The sequence below is a fragment of the Dipodomys ordii genome, unplaced genomic scaffold (assembly GCF_000151885.1).
Source record: "Dipodomys ordii isolate 6190 unplaced genomic scaffold, Dord_2.0 Scaffold9, whole genome shotgun sequence".
NCBI lineage: Eukaryota > Metazoa > Chordata > Mammalia > Rodentia > Heteromyidae > Dipodomys > Dipodomys ordii.
This window is the reverse complement of record NW_012267225.1, coordinates 23,554,340-23,574,523: the sequence shown is the minus strand read 5'-3', so window position 1 is coordinate 23,574,523 and position 20,184 is coordinate 23,554,340. Positions and strand designations below refer to the sequence as shown.

Genomic DNA, 20,184 nt, shown 5'->3' with positions numbered 1-20,184 from the left:
GGCAACACATGGGAAGGGGAATCTGGTACCAGCTCTGAACAGTGGAGTAGGAGGCTACCCTCTCCCATCCACATTGCTTAATACCATCCAAATGCTTGGAGCTTCAGCTTATTAACCCTGAACTCAGAGTTCAAAGATCTCTCTCTCCTAATCCTAGCCCCAGGAAGAGCCATTGTTAGGCTTTCTCCAGGGGCAGGCTCAAGTCAACTCTTGTTTTCTGGTTTTATTCAGGCTTTCCCCACTGTTGTTTTATTGTCATTTTCCAACTGACCTTTTGCCTTGCATTCTAATCCTAGTAGATACTCTATTGAGCTCTCATGCTGATTTGTTTTAACTGGCAAAACATTCTTGTTCTTGAAGATATCTCAAAAGTTGAAGACTGACTTTGACCTTGACCTTGCTTTTGAGCCTTGTTGCTACTGCGTGTGCAGTTTCCTGAACTGGGTCTAGGGTTTGGGCTGTGATCCTTCCCCATCCCTTGTCACATCTCAGTAGAAGTCGTATCTCAGATTTCTAAGTCCTGTTATCAGAGTAAGTCTGTTTAGAGCAATCCTTAATCATACCAATCTCAAGCAATTCCTCTTTGCTTTACATTCTGAAATGACTTGACTTAATCTGACACTTCAGAGTGCTGCTCTTTATTAGGAGCCAAAGTTCCTATTTCCTTCTTCTAATTCACTTCTTGCATGAGACTGTGTCTTCCGGTTCTTTGTATCTCATCACATTGTAGGTACTTTGTATGTGAGAGGCTCACAACAGATACTTCTATACCAATGAGCACTCACTGTCTTTTATTTAACACAGGTTGCAAAAGTTAATGAGCAGAAATAAAATAAATCTTATATTTTCTACCAAAAATTTCCTTTGGTAACTGTTGCTTGAAAAATTAGTACATTGTGTGTTTTTAAATAAAGATGATTTATTGCTATTGTCTAACATATGAAAAAAGACAAAAAAATTGTTTGCAGGATCATTGGCTTGAGCACATCAATGGCACTGTTGGACAATTCTTGCTGAGTGTTAAGATGATTTATGTAACAGACCGAAGCTTTCCACAGTCATACATTATAGTCTCAAGCTATCAAGCCTTGTTCATGCAGAGACAAAAGAATCTGAAAAAATAATACCTTCTTTTTTCTAAAGGTCTACTCATAAAAAGAAAAGGATATAGATGCTGCTTAAATCCTTTTGGAGAGGGGAAAAGTCACCATTTTAATGCAATATCTTAACTTCTAAAAGTGTACACAGGAAGTTTATTATTTTTCTAATAAATTTCTCAGTTCCTTTTGCTTTCTGTTGGGTTATTCAAATCATGCTATAGGAATGTTCAATAATAAAGAGATGAAACATGGTGTTTAAACATTGACATTTTTCTCTCCTTGACTTTATGAATAATGTTACAGATTTAAAATTAAGGCATTCTGGATATGTTTGATAGCCATAGTATTTATTTATCTTTCAAATAAAGATCTATATGAGAAACATATTTTACAATGTTATAACCATACCCATATTTTTTAGTGTATGCATGATTGCATGAATCCATCACATAATTTAAAGATGTGTATAAGATGATATCTTTTGAATTCTCCTGAGTTATGGGACTTCTTGTCACCAAAGAATGAGTGCTATGTGTAATGATTGCAATATGTGGACAAAACCCCAGAAATATAGTGCCCCCTTTGGTAAAGTATTCAGTGTTACAAAGAGAAGGAAAGACAAAGTCTCAAAGAAATTACTCTTTATTGGTTCAGTCAGGATGTATTAGCCCTGTGTCTGGACAGTATAAACACATGAATTCTTAGCTGTCAAAAGTCAAGTCAGCATAATTAACATTCCACTTGCAGATGCAATAATGTAGAATGAGAATAAAAGTAAGAGCAGGCTGTGGCTCAGGAAATGTAGATGGCAGAAAAGGAAAATAATGTAAACAGAATACCTAGGTCATAGAATATGTATAGTAGTATGATTAAAAAGGAGTGTGAATGTGTAACTAAACAAATGAAGGGACATGAGATCTTCCAGAAATTAAGTGAGAAGTTTCTTTTGTTTTCCCACTGAAATGGTGCTAGAGAGGACAAAACCTGTAGAACAGATGTTGGCTTTTCTCAAAGAGCTGCAAAGACATGCATGCAAGTGGATCAATCCAAAGCAGGACAGAAGGATCCCCCAGAACTTTCCTAACCCCAATCACTTGGTCTCTGAAGGGATCCTCCTTTGATCCTTTTTAACTGCCTTGCCAGAAAAATCTCTCTGAGAAGATAGCCTTTTCAAGGACACAGGCAATGCATATGTATTGTTTTGATGCACACTTGAACATGGACATTTTGGTTCACAAATTTATTTGCCTTCTGCTAATGTCATAAGACTTGAACCATGAAGAACCCACCAGGCCTGGGTTGCTCCTGGGAGGAGCCTAGTTGTTGGCCCTTTGCACCTCTCAGCACCTTCAGTATCCTTTGCTTTCTCCCTGTCTTCTACTTTTCTTATTCCTGAATTTAAAGCAGGCAGTTTAGTTCTATGAAAAGAAAAGTGAAATGCCATCATAGCTGTTGGGATAGGAGGCAATTAATACTGTGTGTGAAGGGGATCCAGTATTCTCCACTTTGAGACTTTATCAATGGCAAATGGATGAATTCCTGAACAATACCTGTGGGAAGCATTTCAGTCTCTAGTATAATCTTTAGTATTCTGGCTGTAGGTGTTCATTTACTTAAACATGGCCTAATCCAAATCCCATATAAAGCCGTTTAACTACCATAGTTATATAAGGTTGCTGCCACTCTTTCACTTGAGCCACAGCTCTACTTCCAGCTTTTTGCTAGAAAATAAGAGTTTCATGGACTTTCTTGTCCAGATTGTGTTTGAATCATAATCTTCAGACCTCCACTTCCTGAGTAGCTGGTATTACACAGGCATGAGCCCTTTAGTAACAAACCTTTGTATGCCTGTAATCCTAGCTAGGAGGCAGGTAGATAGAGCAGGATCATGGTCTGAGGCCAGGACTGGCAAAAATGCAAGACATTCACTAAAAAAAAAAATACTTTAGGGCAAAAGGGAGTAGAGACATAGCTCAAACCGGAGGCTGACTACTTAACAAGAACAAGTCTCAAGTTCAGTCCCCAAGATCAAGAGAAAAAACTCTACCTGGAAAACATATCATTAGGCATTTTACATATTTTTTTGTTTTTAATATTCGTAAGAACCTCATGAATTGAGCTTTTGAAACTTCTGCTCACAAGAAATAAGAAATCTGCTTCAGAACCCAATCTCATAAATGCTCTAAAAACTCAGGGTGCAGACTTGTCTTTGGACTCCAAAGTCATGATTCTTTCCAATATCCTCTGTGATCATTCTTATTACTTACTGAAGGAGTCATTATGCACACTTCCAACCAGTCTAAGTTTATCTGGTTCTCATCAGAGAAAGATGGAGCACTTTATACGCTAAATGTGCAAATGCCACCTTTTAAGGTTTTAAGAAAATGACTAGTATTTAGGACTATAAACATATTCTCTGGAGGATGATAATATTTTTAAATGACTAATGATTTCAACAATCCTCTTGTAACTTTGAATTGTTCATCTCTTTTCCAGAATTAGCTGATCTCATGCTAGTATACCCCACATTTTGGTGCCTGGGATGCTCCTCCTTCAGGCAAAGTGAGCAGATGCCTCTGTGTTTGGATTCAGGGTTCCAAATATGCATCTCAGCACCACCACCATGAAGGAACTTCCTTCTGTGTGTAACTAATGAGTGGCTAGAAATGATGGAGAATCAGTTAAGTAGCAATCATGTTATTTTAAGTTCTTTTCATCACTTGCATTGTGTATGCTGGCATAGTTCAGAACAAGTCAGTTGTATACTTACATGTTTGCAGCTTGATCCAAGGTAAAATGGGAAATATTGACCTGGATTTTATCCAACTGTCCTTCAATAATCCCTCCTCTTTTGTGTAGATGGTTATTATTGATCTCCATTAATGGATGGGGAAGAGAGAAATGGCCCAATTCAGGCTGTGGTTAATTCTGGCTTTTAGAACAGGATGGGTAAGAAAAACTGTAGGCAGTTATCAGGAGGACAATGCCAGATTTGAGGGCTCATACCTGCCCTGCCTCATCATTTTACACTTGATCTCTGTCCATAAAGCCTCCTAGAACATTGCATTAATTTCTTTATGGTTTGTAACTCAGATATTCATATATTCATTCTTTTTCTCTCTCTCCTTCTCTCTCTATCTCTGTCTCTGTCTCTGTCTCTCTCTCTCTCTCTCTCTCTCACACACACACACACACACACACACAGATAGTACTGAGGTTTCATAAGGATATAGAAAGCCTTTTGGAAGTACCAAATAATCTTGGTTTCTGACAGATTTAGAGGATGACTGATGGTTTAAACTCAAGGCCACACTGAAACTTGTGGGAATCAGAAAAAGTCCTGAAACAGTGGCAAGCAAGGCAGATCCTTCATGTCACCCGCTGGCCTCATGGAGCCTCCTCTGCACCAGCCTCAGATCCCTCTGTCACCACAGTACCTTCCTGAGTTCCTTCATCTAACTGGGACTTTGCCACTGTTTCAGTCTCCTCAGCAGTCCCTTGAGGTGGCTTGCTGCCTGCCTGCAGAGGGCATCACAATTCAGCAGCACTAAGAGCCAAGAGCATCCCGAGCTCTACTTTCAGAATCCTCTGGAATCTGTGTGTCACTGTGGGATAATCAGTGCATCCCACTTTCAGGATCCAGAGCAGCAACCCAAGGGATACAAAATCTAGTCCATTCCATCCAGCTTTCCTTAGGTTGCCCAAACTCTAACTGTGCCAACAGGATATTTTTGGACTACTTATACACTGTGAGTTGAATATTGCATACTGTGCTGTCAACTGGCCAGGACAGTCCTGGGAGTACAAGATAATTATTCAACCCTGTGGAATAACAGTAGTATATTCACAAACTTCATGCTTTTAAAGACTTGCTGTAGCATTCATCCATGCAGGCAGGCATTCAGTGATTCTTTTGTTTATTCATTCAGCAAACATCTAACACAAATTGTAACCAGCCTCATGAGGAATAAGATAAAATATTGAGTCATATCCTATTACATTACATTCCCTTCCCAAGCTACAAATCAGCTCTAAAACTTCACTACTGTTAAGTTAAACAGATTCCTATTAGATTTTTTTAAAATCTAAGTGAGGTTCTTATGTCATAGGAATTGATATTGGGAAATTAGTCAATTCAATTTTACATTTTAAAAATTAGTCATTAGTCTGACATTGAGCAATTTTTAAAGTTCTGGGACATTTTGACATTTAAACAATTACCACAATACTTTTATATGGCATTAGTTACACTTTAATAGTCTCAAGGCAGATAGCCATATCATGCTTTATAATGCAAAGCATAGAAATTGCTAGGTAACCTTAGGTTGTTAAAATTCCTGACCCACATAACTACTCATTACCAGTTAAGTTGTGGAATCTGTGGTTTTGGTATATAATTGCATGTATTAAATAACCTTAATGTGTAATTACATGAAAATAAACCATGTAGCTTAGCTAAATTGCAGTACAATTGTTATCACCAAATGTAAAGTGATACCAATTAAACCTTCCCTTAAAACACCACAAATTAAGATTTAACAACTGAAGAAACTTTAGAATATAAAGCCTTAGCATACCCTGGATAGAATATCCCTTAGTATTTGCAGAGGTGTAATGGCTTTTCTAAAATTAAAAACATGTTTTCCTGTAACTTTGTATTAATGGTGCCTTATTCAGGGAAATTTAAATTGGCCGTGATTAACTCCTTAAAAGAGACATACCAGGCTGAGTGCTGGTTTCTCAGGCCTGTAATCCTAGCTTCTCAGGAGACTGAGAACTGAAGATCACAGTTCAAAGCCAGCCAGGGAAGCAAAATTCATGAGACTCTAATCTCCCATTAATCAGCAGAAAGCCAGGAGTGGAGAAGTGGAGATGTGATTCAAGCGGTGATGTACCAGCCTTGAATGAAAAAGCAAAGTGAGAGTTTGATGTACTGAGTTTAATTCCTAGTACTGCTGGGGGCGAGGGGGGGGTTGGGAGGGGCGGGAACATGTGCACCACAGATTCTTTATTTGCGATATTTACAAAGAGACAAATTATGAATTCCTGTGCTCATGTAAATATTTAGTTTTAATGGGTGGGCTTTAGGTGAAATTTGGATCAAAGAAAAGCCTGTTACTAATGCTAAAATTAATTCTTAAATTATGAAATTTAGTTTAACAAAAACAGTTGGGTAATGACAATTTTGTGTCATTCAAAGTAACAAAATAGTAAGACCTGAATCACTTATGTAAGTATCACTACAACAAGAATGCTCCCTTTCTTCAAATATCCATCCCCATCTATGTTAAATGATTTACCAGCCATGTGAAATTAGACACATTGTTAAACTTCTGAGCCTTGGTTTCCCCTTTTGGGAAAATGAGGAGTAATAATAGACACACAAAGGATTATTGTAATGTTTACATGAAGAAAACAACCAGGTATTGATGGCTCATATCTGTGATCTTAGCTACTTAGGAGGTTGAGATCTGAATATTGGGATTTGAAGTCAGACCAGGCAGAAAAGTCCATGTCTTTAATTAATTAGCAAAAGTTGAAAGAAGAGGTATGATACAAGTGGTAAAGCACCAGCCTTGAATTTAAAAACCAAACAAGAGCAAGAGGTCATGAGTTTAAGTGCCAATTCTGGCACAAGAAAGAAAGGAATGGAGGGAAGGAGTTAAGGAGGAAGGGATGGAGGAAGGGAGGGAGGAGGGTGGTGGAAGGAAGGAAGAAAGGAAGGGATGGAAGGAGGGAGGGAAGAAATGAAATGCTTTCTTTATATGAAGCAAGCATTAATAAATGTTCCTTCCCTTCTATCTCCCATACTTCTATGAATATTTGAAGATGGAATTGCCTATTTAGAGCTATACACTTGGATCTAAAATATATCAGAGAATTTGATCAAACTGTAACTTGGATACAGAACACTAACATATTTTTCAGATCAGAAATATATTGTTAACAGAAGACATTGGTAACAGATGATTGAACTTTTAGAGCTAGTGACTTTCTTTTTTAAACAGAATGTTAGCTAGCTATTTAAGAAAAATCATTGGCAGGGATGAATGAAATCTTCCCTTCATACACTTCCAGACCCTCACCCACACATGCCTCTCCATCTCAATTCCAGATGTTAAAGCAGCTCTTCATTTTACCTCCTCTTCTGACAGCACCTAAACAAATACATCAAAACTTGTGCAACATTTAGCAAGTGCAACTTGAAGATTTTCTTTTCCATTAAAAAAATAGAAGGCATCTGGAAAAAATAAGCCTGGACTCTTGGACCAGGAAGCATAGAGCTTATTGACTAAACACCCCTTACATTACTTTCTTTGGCTCTTACCCTTTGCCTGTTCATTTCAGATCTTGCCACAGTACAGCAGGGGCTGTGCTGTTAGACAAGAGATCCTTGTTACCCGTGCATGTGAACTCTATGAAGGCCCTCTTAATTTGAAAGACAGGCTTCAGCTTCACTGTGAAAGCTCTCTTAATTTGAAAGATATAGGCTTGTAAGAATTATCTAGACCAAATGTTTCTTTTCATATTATAACACCTGTTCTACAAAGGATGGCTGCATATTGTGTGTATTGATATGAATTGCTAACAATGTTTCTTTATTCTGTTCTTTCTTTCTGTTTATATCCACTTATACCACATTCCACTTCTAAAAGGGAGAGTTTCCAGATAACCTTTTCCTTCCTTCACCCCTCCCTCCTTTTCCATTTTATCAAAAGTTAGTTTGTAAAAGAAACGCCCCAGGTGTATTAGTGATATTTGTTTTACAGACTGACTTTTATTTCAGAATTAGTATCATAATAATATTAGTATTTTAGTTTGTCTTTCACAGTGAACTTAAATGGATATAATATTATTTATCAGCTTTTAGGCAAAAATCAAACACATGTTAATTGAAATAATGAAAGCATTCTTTTATTTAAATGACAACAATCTTTGTAATAAAATTCATTTTGATAGTACTTAAAAATACATCAAACTTTCAACATACTCTTACTTTGGCAATGTGCTTAGATTACTTCTTTTCTAATAACTTTTCTTTTGTCAACTCTGAGCAGGTAGCTTTGAAAAACCCAAAAGCAATTGCTACAGACTTCTGGAACTCATTTTTATTACATCCCATAATCTAAGCAGTAGGGAGTCTATGAAACATGTTTGATCAAATATTAATTTTATAAATTGCCTTCCTTCCCTACAATTCTTATGAAAAAGGTATTCAGCTAGATTAAAACTCTGGAAAATTTTAATGGGACCTTTGAAATCTGTTTGAATTCAACTTCCTGGAAAAATAAAACCACCTAATGGAAGTGGTCTTTATACCAGAAGTGGATATGCCTTTGAAGCAATTTTCTTCCCTGCATAACAGTGAAATCGTAGCAGGGTAATCTGAACATTTGAAATGTCTTGGCCAAATCCATAATGCTGCTTGTAATCATATCCACAGGCTCATGTGCAATCGTTCATGAACAAAGAGATGCTCACTGGCAACAATGTCCCTCTTGTCTTTTCAGTCCTACCCTGGTCCAAGTCTGGAAAGTGAAGACTTTAACATTCCACCCATCACTCCTCCCTCCCTCCCAGACCACTCACTGGTACACCTGAATGAAGTCGAGTCAGGTTACCATTCTCTGTGTCACCCAATGAACCACAATGGCCTGCTCCCCTTCCATGCACAGAATATGGACCTCCCTGAGATCACCGTGTCCAACATGCTGAGCCAGGATGGGACGCTCCTCTCCAACTCCATCTCTGTGGTAAGAATCTGCTATCTGCTTGTGTCAGGAAGTGACAGACAATAAGACCAAGGGACAGTTTCATACAATACATATAAATTGTGCAAAAATAAGAGGGCATTTTTCCATAGAAAATATTCTCACACCCGTGGCTCATTCCAGTAATCCTAGCTACTTAGGAAGCTGAAATCTGACGATCATGGTTCAAAGCAAGCTGGGGCAGGAAAGTCCATGTGACTTTTATGTCTATTTAACTAGCAAAAAGCCAGAAGGCCAGAAGTGGAGCTCAAGTGGTTCAGTGTCAGCCTTGAATAAAACACTAAATGACAAGTCTCCAGGCCCTGAGTTGAAGGCTCAATACTGGCACACAAAATAATAATAATAATAACAATTATTATTATTATTAATACACTAAAAAAGCAATTTTACATTTCATATATAAGTCAAATCTAAATCAATTATTACATGTGCTCTCACTTGTACTTAAAACCCAACATATTATATACTGTTTGACTGTGCTGTCATTCAAAGTGGCTTATCAGTTTTCAGATAAAAAGCAATCATAAACGATGCCCCCTCCTTTGTTGTGTTGTATTTCTCTCCAGAAGTAAGATACCCATGTCTTCTGAAGAGGAACTGCTGTCAGCCTTAATCCTGTTCTTTACTCTCAAATTCAACACACACACATACAAAAAAGAGTTTTCATTTCTATTTTGGATATATAATTTCTTCGGTCAAAATCCATCTCCATGAAGGTGTTTAGTATATGGAACATTTTGTCCCTGTGAATTAGTAGTCAGAATTTCTCAAATCTAGTGGGATGTTTATCAGCCAGAAAACTAGCAAAAAAAGCCAAGTGCCTACCCCTAACCAAAAGAGTTCAAGGGTCTATATTTTCAACAAGCAGTGCATAATTGAGAAACGATGGCTTGTTGCAAGAACTTTGCTTCTGGTTTTAATATCATCTACAAACAATAATTTTTTTCTGTACTCTAAGGAAAGAAAATATAGTGTCAGTCACTTAAGGCCAAGGTTAGAGCTTCTGATCAGGTCAGTGTGTGCTTTTGCTTTTTGCTGTTCAGTTGCATAAAGTCCAGCCAACTGTCTTGTTTTCATAGGCCACCAAACAATGTAGTGATCTTCACAATGAAGAAATTGATGAGCTCCCTCTCAGTACATCTATATTTCTACTTATTGAAACCATTTGCAGCTGTATCGCCACATTGACTGACTTTTCAGGAAGGCTTTTCAGGCAATCATGAGCATAAGGGGATAGAGTTGATTATGAGTTGAAAGAAACCCCAGAGTAGTTGCTTTGGAGAATGAATGCCACGTGGTGCATAGAATACTGAAATCTACAGCTGACTGGCCCAGGGAGGAGAACTCATTTGCAAGATGTTCATAGAGGAGAGCCCCAACTTGCCCTGCTTTGTCAGGTTATATTCTGTCCGTGTAAATGTAGCCTATGAATATTAACTATGGCTTTATAAACTGGAAACTGGACATTTTAAAGCAAATAAGCTAAATGTATGAATCTGAAAAATGTTCTACCTCAGTATCATCACCTTGACAAAATACATGCCTGGGCTTCTTTGGGATTAAGACTGCAGAGTCAGAACCCAATGAGGCGCCCGGTTGTGCTTCAGCCCATTGATACTGCCCCGTGTGAAGCCAAGGAAGAATGTAGCCAGTGTGTGTGACATTCCGTATAGTTGTGTAAGTCTTGCCTTCCGTGCTCTGTCCTTGAGGTGGGAATAGGATCTGGCCAGAGGAAAAATAAGACATTCTCAGCTTATACAATTTAAGTCTCAAAAGCCTTTTTCATCATGAATTTTACCTCTTTTCTAGTCATATTTTACCCTCAACAGTGCTCCTCTGTGCTCGGGGGACCAGTCTGGGTTTGAGATCTGTGTGTGCAGCTTCAGTAACTGTGGATGAGGGATATTTTCCAACTTACTGCCCATGGCACTCCTCCATCCTCCCAGGGCATACTCGGAACTGGACTTATCTACAACCAGAAGCCTGCCACTTTCTAGAGTCAGTCGTTCTCAGTCGTGCCTTCCTTTCTCTATCTATTAGGAGCTTCTGCCATTGAACTTCTCTATCTCTTCCTTCCCCAGCCCTTTGACAAACTAACTGATCTTGGTGTTTTTTAACCTCAATATGTTGCCCTTGGAGCTTGGAACTCTTTTCAAGGTGGACAGGAGACAAATTCAATTTTCCATATAGCTCCAGAATTTGAGTCCTTTCCACTGGATGGTGAGCCTACCAATTATCTCTCCAACCACACTGTGGAGGTGCATATCTATTTTGCCTATTACAGTCCTGATCCTTGCATTTAATGCTATAAGCCATGCTACTACAGCCTATGCTAGTGTTGATGAGACTTTAGACAAGCTTTGGCTCTGCTCCATCCAACTGTGTGTGATGCACTTGTCTTGTATAACTTGCTGCCCAGTAACCAAGGCTCCTGGCTTCTGTGCACAGCCAATTTGATTGAAGGAGAAAAATTCTACTTGATTTCAATTTATGTCTTTGACATTTAAGAAGCCACATGCACTCCATGTGCAGTGGTACATGCCTATAATCTGAGCATTTGGGAGGCTAGGGCAGGAGGATCATGTGTTCAAGGCCTGTGTGGGGCTCTACAGGGATGTAGAAAGATCCTATCTCAAGAAACCCAAAAAGAAGAGCAGGAGGTGGAGAAAGGGGACCACCTGGTATTTACTATATTAGACAGTATAGTTCTCATTAATGATGCGAATTCTATCACCAAGTATGTATAAGATCTATTTTTTTTTCAAGTCAGTATGATCTTGGAGAAAGTTGATGTGGAGATTAAATTTGTTGCTTTTGTTTTAAGGTTTAAATCTTTCTGGCTAGATGGCATGAGACAGAATTTGAGACATGCTAAAGTTGCAATAGAAATCTTACAAAGTTGGAAGAAGCACGGGTTGTCTTTTGTCTACCAACTCTTTTAAGAAACAAAGAGCCTCTTCAGTTCTTGGGCTATTGCATGACTAGAATGCCATTCCTCAGTGTGTACGTCATTCAGTATGGATGTGAGTTTAAAGAACAACCCTTCACCCTGCATAGTTTTCTATTTTATCTTTTAAAAGCACTAAGGGAGTATGTTCCTTGAATAGGATTTTCTCATCATATCTCTTTGTAAAAAAAAAAAAGCCTTGCTAAAACTCTTATCCTGACAACTTTACTCCTGCCTTATGTGATCACAAAGACAATTATTACATAATGCATATGAGAATCAAAATGCCATATAGAATCTCATAAATACATAGGTTTGGGATATCAACTAAAACATTTACTCTAAAAAATATTTTAAAATAATCAAACTATTGAAAGGCTTGCCAAAAATTTTGAACTATATTTATATGTTAGGAAATTTATGTTACAAATGCCATGAAGACAGGATAAGAATAGCTAAGAAGATCAGGATATAAACACTGTCCACCCAGCAATTATAGTTCTTCTGAGATTAAGGTTATTTACAAACAGAGAATCAATCAATAAAAACTAAAAACTGTAGATTCTAAATAAGGAATTTGCTGTAAATTTTTAAATTTTGTAAGTGTAAACCACACTGAGTAGATAATTTATATCTATCTATCTATCTATCTATCATCTCCAACTGTCTTTTCCAGAACCTCTTCAATGTAATAATTTAAGTTGAGCCTTTTGCTGTTGGGATTGTGAAATCTTTGAGGATTCAGATGGGTCAGAGAGCTAAAGTGTATTTCTTATTTACCCACTGCTTAATTTTTAGATATTGTTGTGATGCTTACTATATTTACAAATGAACAATGGAGGTTAGAGTAGATAAGTGATTGCTAGATGGCTCAGCCAATAAATAATCTAGTTTCACTATCTGGAAATATGGAGACAGTGGTTGTCATTACTCCAGAAGGTTGAAGGAATTTGAAAAATTGCTTAGACCAGTGGCCAGTAGTAGGAACCAGTATATAAATGTTGGTTCAATAAATGGGAGATAAAAGGGAAAAGTAAGCCTGGATGACTCTTTTGGGAAAGCTAACAGTACATGGGAGAGAAGACTTTGCAAAAGAATTCTTTATATTTTAATCCTTAATCTTCGCATCTGTCAAAAAAGAAGGCACCCTTTTATTAGCCAAAGAAGTCTTTACCTTTTATGGGATATCTTTATATAATTGATGTCTATTGTTCACACAGCCTCAGTTCAAATCCCAGTGCTGCTATAACTAATACAACTGTTTTGCACCTCACTCTCCACAGCTATTAAATGAAACTATTTGGGTATGGGAGACAGACTCTAGTGCCAGATACTCAGGAGGATGGGACAGGAAGATGGTGTGGAATTTGCAGTCTATTTGAGAGCACAATGAGACCTTGCCTTTTAAGAAAGTAAAAACAAGCTGGGCACAGGTGGCTCACACCTATAGTCATAACTACTCAGGAGGCTGAGAGCTGAGGATTCCATTTTGAAGCCAGCCTGCCCAGAAAAGTCTTTAGAACCTTATCTCCAAAAAAAAAATCCACAAGACCCTTAACTATCAAAAAAAAAAAAGCTGGAAGTGGATATGTGGCCAAATTGGCCCTAGCCTCGAACAAAAGAGTTCAGAGACATCAACCAGATCGAGTTCAAGCATCAGGACCAGAAAAAAAAAGTGACAATAGCAAACTACAGAAATGATCCCTGAAAGTAGCTTGAATAGATGGATATGGTTGAGGTAGATGGGAGGCAGAGGGAATGATATAAGGGACGTGCTCAGAAATTGACATGTTGAATTGAAACCTCTTTGCACAATTATGTGAAGAAAGAAATAAAAGGAAGAAAAGTGAAGAGAAGAAAGTGGATATAATATGATATAGAATGTCAAAGTGCCATTAGTGCCATGCACATAGAAAGCTCTAGGCACCTTCAGTGAAAAATCTCTTTGCTGTAAAAATTAAAAGCCACCAGGGGAGAACATGTGCACTGTCTTCTGAAGGTTAACTTAGACATGTATCATGTGTATGCACACAGTGGGAGAGGTCTCCCTTCCCACCACAGCTTCCTTACACCTTCTTGCTTATGCCTTTTCACAATCAGTCAGGACCTCTTACTCAGTAGTGTGTCCCAATCCCTGCATCAAGTTAGATTTCTGGCACTTTTCAAAAGATTCCATTTTCTTAGAGTCTTTCTATTCCAAGAACAGACTGTAAAACAGAGCAGAATTTCTATAAGTACATACTGTTGAATAAGTGCCAATTAGTTCTTATTCTCTAGGTCCAAGTTCAACAGCCATTCATGACCCAATAGGCAAGAGTTTCAATTTCTCAAAATTCCCCTGAGTTATTTTCATCGTGGGTAATTGATTTGTCTGCACTTCTCAGAGAATGGAGTCTGCTTAGAAACTGCACAGAAGCATGAAAGGGTCAGATAAGCTTGTTAACCATGGGCAAATCGCACACTCTGTCCACCAGTAGGGTTGGACTTGCTCACTGGGTCCAAATGTAACTCTCTGAGTTTTCCTGTGATTGATTATCAGACCATACAGCCCTTGTCCAGAATTCACAACTTATTCGACTTATCACACCCATTTGTTCCTTAGTTATGCTTCTTGTCATGGACAGGACCTTCTCAGTGGCTTAACTGCCTCCTCCTTCAAGGCCAAATGCCTATGAAGTTATTTGAGCATGCTGAATAGATCATTTCTTTTGAGGGGAAAATGTTATTCTGCCATGAAAGTGGAAGTGATTTTGCTCTGTGTGGATGGATGGGGTTTTCATGTTGTTAAAAAGAAGCTAGAAAACTATTTGGGGGAAAAAAGAATAAGAAAGTGCTCATATTAAATATTCATGGCTTCAGAAAAAAAAAGTCCTTTGATTCGTACAAACTGAAATCAAGCTCCTCTCTTCTTTTCCCCCACTCTTATACATTCACTGCTGAGTTTAATCATGGATTGGTGGGAAGAAAAAGTAACCTTGTATAAAGTCATCCAAGCCTCTCTGCTCAGCCTATATGTGGCGATTGCTTGTTTTTTTTTTTTTTTTGTGCAGTCAACAGAAGCTCTTTCATACAAAGAAAAACCGTGCAAAGTTTTAGAATGGCCTCACAGAAAGGATTCATTTAGAACCTGGGCTTTTTTTGTGGAGTGTGGTTCCTAATGATACATTATAGAAAATTTACAATGAAAGAAAGCAACAAAGGAGATTTCATTTCTTTCAATGCTTCAAATTTCCAGTTCTGGGGTTTAAAATGGAAAAAAGATGTTAAAAGGCAATAAAATTGGGGGTTTATTTCCCAAATGCCTTCTTTCTTTTCCAGGCAACAAAAGCAAGCATAATGTCTATACTCAGATTTATTGTCATTTTTAGCAGTCAGTCATGGCACATGCTACATTCAAAGGCCACTGTACAACTGTTTCCACAACTGTCACTTTAGTAGGTAGGATACAGAACTCGGGGAAAGGAAGCCAGAGTGTTCCTCTGGGCCCATGGGGAGTGCCGTACATCAAGGAATTCAGATGTATTAGAACAGCATGAATTTCTAATATGTTGCCATTATAGGAAAGACCACTGGCATATTGAATAATACAGCTTTCAAAGCCGAGCAGAAAATGTGATTACAGACAATTTGATTGCTGTTTTTAAAATAAATATTTTCAAAATCTTGAGGCATTTTATTTCATGTAATGTATAAAATATGTAACAGGGCGTATGTGTGAAGATATTTTCAGGACAGGATAGAACTCAGAACATCAACCCTGTTTAGACATGGAATAATAGGAGTTTAGTGTAAGAAGGGATGGATGTTACAGTGGCATGTCCCTTTCAGAAAAATAGAAAAGGGGTAATAAAAAGACATGATTTTTCCCACTTTAACAGAAGCACAAAGGATGAAGAATAAATTATAGTTAGCATTACGTTCATAATTCATCAAATACTTAGCAATCATACTCTGATTCTCCACAAACCATATTTTCCTTTAAGAATAGTACAGAACATGAAGCAATCTATTAAACCACTTAATACTATGAAGAATTTGTTTGTTCTTATTTTTGACCAGATGTAAATGAGCTTTCTTTTTTTGAACAAACTCCTAATAAGCATTGTTTGTGGTCAGTTATAAAAGTCTACATAAGTCTGTTCTCTGCTCAACACTAGTCTTACTTTGTATGTGGCATTGATAAGTGGTTCCATGGAGTTAGTATGTTAATGATTTGGGACTATTTTTTTGCTGTAATAAAATATTCCAAACTTAGATCTTCCTATTAATGTTCAGGAAAAGTGCCAATTCAAAACTAACACTTTTCCTTTTCATGCCAAATAACCAAACTCAAGCTTCACTGACATATAAGACTTTTATTTTTTCTTTAGTCTTAGAGTTCATATGAATGTGGGCCTCCCTCATGTACATTAAAAGTTTAAAAAACTATAAAAAAAATCTGTTATATAATCTTCTATAAGTAAACTCTGGGAGTTACTCAATTCATCCTCTTCAGTGTATGCAGGGTAAATCTAAACCATTTAAGATATGTGGTTTCCTATCTAATAGCCAAGATTCCATGGTAGTCTGTTTATGTTTAATTAACCTGGTAACATTAAGTTAAACTGCAGTAAGAGAGTTAGGTTCCTTCCAGGAAGTTCCTTATTAAAATTAAATCAAAATCTCTTCCTACAGTTTCTGCCTTCTCTGTTTGCTTCAGTCATCTGAATGTCTCAAGAACAGTTGATTTCAACCATTTGACATTTATTAAGTCAATTCTATAGTTGTGTTTTACCTGGCCAAGTAACCCCAGTTCCATGAACCTTTCCACAAAGGTCATTGTTTTTCAACTTCTAAATCAAATTAACTTTCCCTTAAAAGAAAAGTACATTTGTATAATCATAAGGAATGTTGACCACTCTGGAAGACAATGCTGGACATTTTGAGATTAGTGATGATGAATGGAATGTTTCAGATTATTGTCTGACCCATCATGGATGTTTTATGATGGTCTTTTCAGTAGTCACTAATTGCTGATATATTTAATCTTGGCCTCTCATTTAACTTTCTTTTGGTGTGCTTCTTATAGCATTGACAACTAGTTGGCAATTTTCCATCTTGTCTCTGTGTAACACATATTACATCCTGAAGGCAAACATCTGGGAAGGCTATCATGATGTTATTTACTCTTCAAGGTATCTTTGGCTGCGTATCCATTGGTTAAATAGCCTTTAGCAAATAAGGAGAAGAAAGGAAATAGAGTTGTATATACATAATTGTCTTTGGACAAATAGATTCTAAGAATGAATTCCAAGGTAGTAGCAGTGAGCTTTGAATCCCTAGCTGTAACCTTGAATTGGTTTCAAAAACATGCTTTCTAAAGTGTTGAGGATGGTGTTTGGGGAAAGTAAAGTAACATACAAATGGGATGAAAAATAGAAACAAAAATAAACAGCAAATAAAAGCAGAGCCTGGGAGTTCTGGGCTGAGCATATAGCTCTGTGGTAGAGCATGTATTTGGCAAGCAGAGGGTCCTGGGTTCAATCCTCAGGATGAAAATTCGAAGAGAATGTAAAATGGTGTAAGCAGAGCCTTGCTCTGGACTACAGTTGTAATCTGGATGCTGTGCCTGAATGTGTGTTTCAGTGTAGTCCGTTCCTCACTGACTTTTCTAGAACCGAGCTCTGAGTGCTTTGTTCACTTACCCATCTTATTTCAGGCTTATCAAATGTTCTATCTCCTACCTCCTAAGCAGTAATGGAGAAAACATTTCAAGTATCAAAGACTCTTTCTCTGTATCCTTTACAATCCAGCATGAGAACACTAAGGTTATGCACTGCCTGTGGAGAAGCATGTTTCTTGTTCTCTCTTACTTTGTTTCAAGCTCCTTACAGAGAAGAGGATTTACATACCCTAAGAGCTGATTTGTTTCCATTATTAAGACCTTCATACAGAAATTACAGATATTCTTAGATTTTCATAGGCCATTGTAGCTGCTCAGTTACTGTTTCTGGTCAAATGCATGAATGAACCTGTTGGTTCTCTTTGGAGACACTGGGTTTTTGGTTTTTACTTATTATTTTTAGGTAGGTATTCAAAGGAGTTGCCATTTAACAAAACAGTTTATACATACAACATACCTTGATCAATGTCACCCCTTTCAATATTCTCACCCGTCTTTCTCCTACCTACCTCTTCGCTCACTCAGTTTTTTTTTCAATTGAGGAAAACAGCTACTAGACTAATATTGCTTTTTGTTTTAACATATCTTTTTTGGCAGCATTAGGGTTTTAATTCAGAGCCCCATAGTGGCTAAGCAAATGCTCTATCATTTGAACCATGCCCCTAACAATGCTTTTGCCTATTTCATGATCCTCCTAGTTACTGCCCAACATAGTTAAGGTGCATGCCACTACATCCAGCTTGTTAGAAAGATAAAAACTTTTTGCCTGGACTGGCCTTGATCCAAAATCCTCACAATGTCTGCCTCCTGAGTAGCTGAGATTACAACCTGCATCACTATGTCTTGTCTTTTCTAAGCTGTTTAATCTTCTAAAATAATACAAACATTCCAGTTTATAAAAATATATAGTATATATCTTGGGTTCTAAATGTTTTAGCTTCCTATAATGCTTTCAATATAACTTAATGAACCTGACCTTTTTATATTTGTAATATTTTGAAGTACTAATACTTAATTAGCTGACTTCTAATTATTCCTAACTCATGTTACAATTAAATTGAAGTGTTTATTAATTAATTATTAATTATTGTTGATCCTTTTGTTCAGATGAATGCTTTTATCTTTTGAGTAGAGTTATTTTTTATGGAGAAAAACTATCAGTAAAATGACAAGACATTTAAAGGAACGTATTTCTGCCTAGTTGCTCCTAAATCTTGGAGAGAAGTAGCTAGCACTATAGAGAATTAATGTATATGAAATGTTTTCCATATCACATTGTGGTCTTCTTTTTTTGTCAGTTGTAGGGTTTGAACTCAGGGTCTGGGTGCTGTGCTTGAGCCTCCTTTTACTCAAGACTAATGCTCAACCACAGTGCCACTTGAACCACAACTCCAATTCAAATTGAGTGGTTAATTGGAGATAAATGTCTCATGAGACTTTTCTGCCCAGTCTGGCTTCAAACTGAGATCTTCAAATCTCAACCTCCTGAGTAACTGGGATTACAGGGGTGAGCCACTGGCACCTGGCTTATTGGTCTTTTTTAAATTATAAAATAATTTTACCTTTGACTTACTCTTTGTTTGACTCATACAAGTAGACTTTTAATATTAAAATCTTGCATTAAATACCTATTTTGTCATGAAGTTATGGGAGAATTCATCTACAACAATGAACTAATCTCATTTCAAAACATCACTTTCTGCGTTATTCATTTACTATAATTATCCAGAGCACAGGAAATGTTTTAAAAGCTAGTTTAAGTTTTGTTACATTTTTTTCCCAGCTCAGTTTTTTTTCCAAGTTGAAAGGTCCACATTTTCTTATATAAGTTAGTGTTACCTACAAGAATTAACATTTGTCTTCTTGTATTACCATTTACATATTCTCTGCTAATAATCAAACACACTTCTTCATGGGTGAAAAGTATGAAATGCTGTAGAGGTTTTAAGAATTTGTCTTAATCATTAAAATATTATATTGGATCAATTAAAGATAATAAATATAATCAACTAGAGAACATATCTTTTGCCTTCCTTTACCTAATGAATTATTTAATATTTTGATAAACATGTAATCACAAAATGGATATTTGCACCTCTGAATTCAATGCACTTTAAGTCTTCCCCCAGAAAATCTTAAAAATCTACTTGATGACAGCTATCAAACTCCTTATAATTCAGGAAAGCATTTCTATAAGAGTCTAATGCATTCTTTAGTCATCATGTTGAAGATATTACTATTATATCTAGTAACAAATGCCAGCTATGTGACATATAACCAGTGACTTAAATTCACACTACTCATTTGCTCAAAGGACCCTGTCACCTTTTCAATGTGCAGCAATTGTCCTCTAGGTGAAGGTCTCAGGCAGCTCTTAAACCTAAGACTGAGCCTGACCCCCAGCAAAAAAAAAAAATGAAAGCCTATTTGAAACCCTACCTGAAAAATAACAAAATCAAAAAAGGTTGTGCATGTGATTCCAGTGGTAGAGTGGCTGGCTCCTAAGTATGAGGCCCTGAGTTCAAACACAAAGAAAGAGACTGGCGGCTGGGGGGGGGGGGGGGGGGGAAGGAAAGGAGGGAGGGAGGGAAGGAAGCAAAAGGGAAAAGCTCTTCATGGGCTTAATGGATACAGGGTACAATTACTCCCCTATTTGTGAAATGTGGAAATGTTTGGCATGTAGTGTTTTCCTCTCTTAAGATA

The 20,184-nt window shown here is 37.2% G+C and overlaps 1 protein-coding gene across 1 annotated transcript in view; it reads left to right on the top strand.

Moving 5' to 3' along the window:
* Tox (thymocyte selection-associated high mobility group box) overlaps nucleotides 1-20,184 on the top strand; it is a 307,815-nt gene that overhangs the window by 168,084 nt on the left and 119,547 nt on the right. Inside the window, exon 3 of the mRNA XM_013009422.1 lies at nucleotides 8,612-8,854. Within this exon, the coding sequence (XP_012864876.1) occupies nucleotides 8,612-8,854 (243 nt within the window). The remainder of the gene's footprint in view (nucleotides 1-8,611; nucleotides 8,855-20,184) is intronic.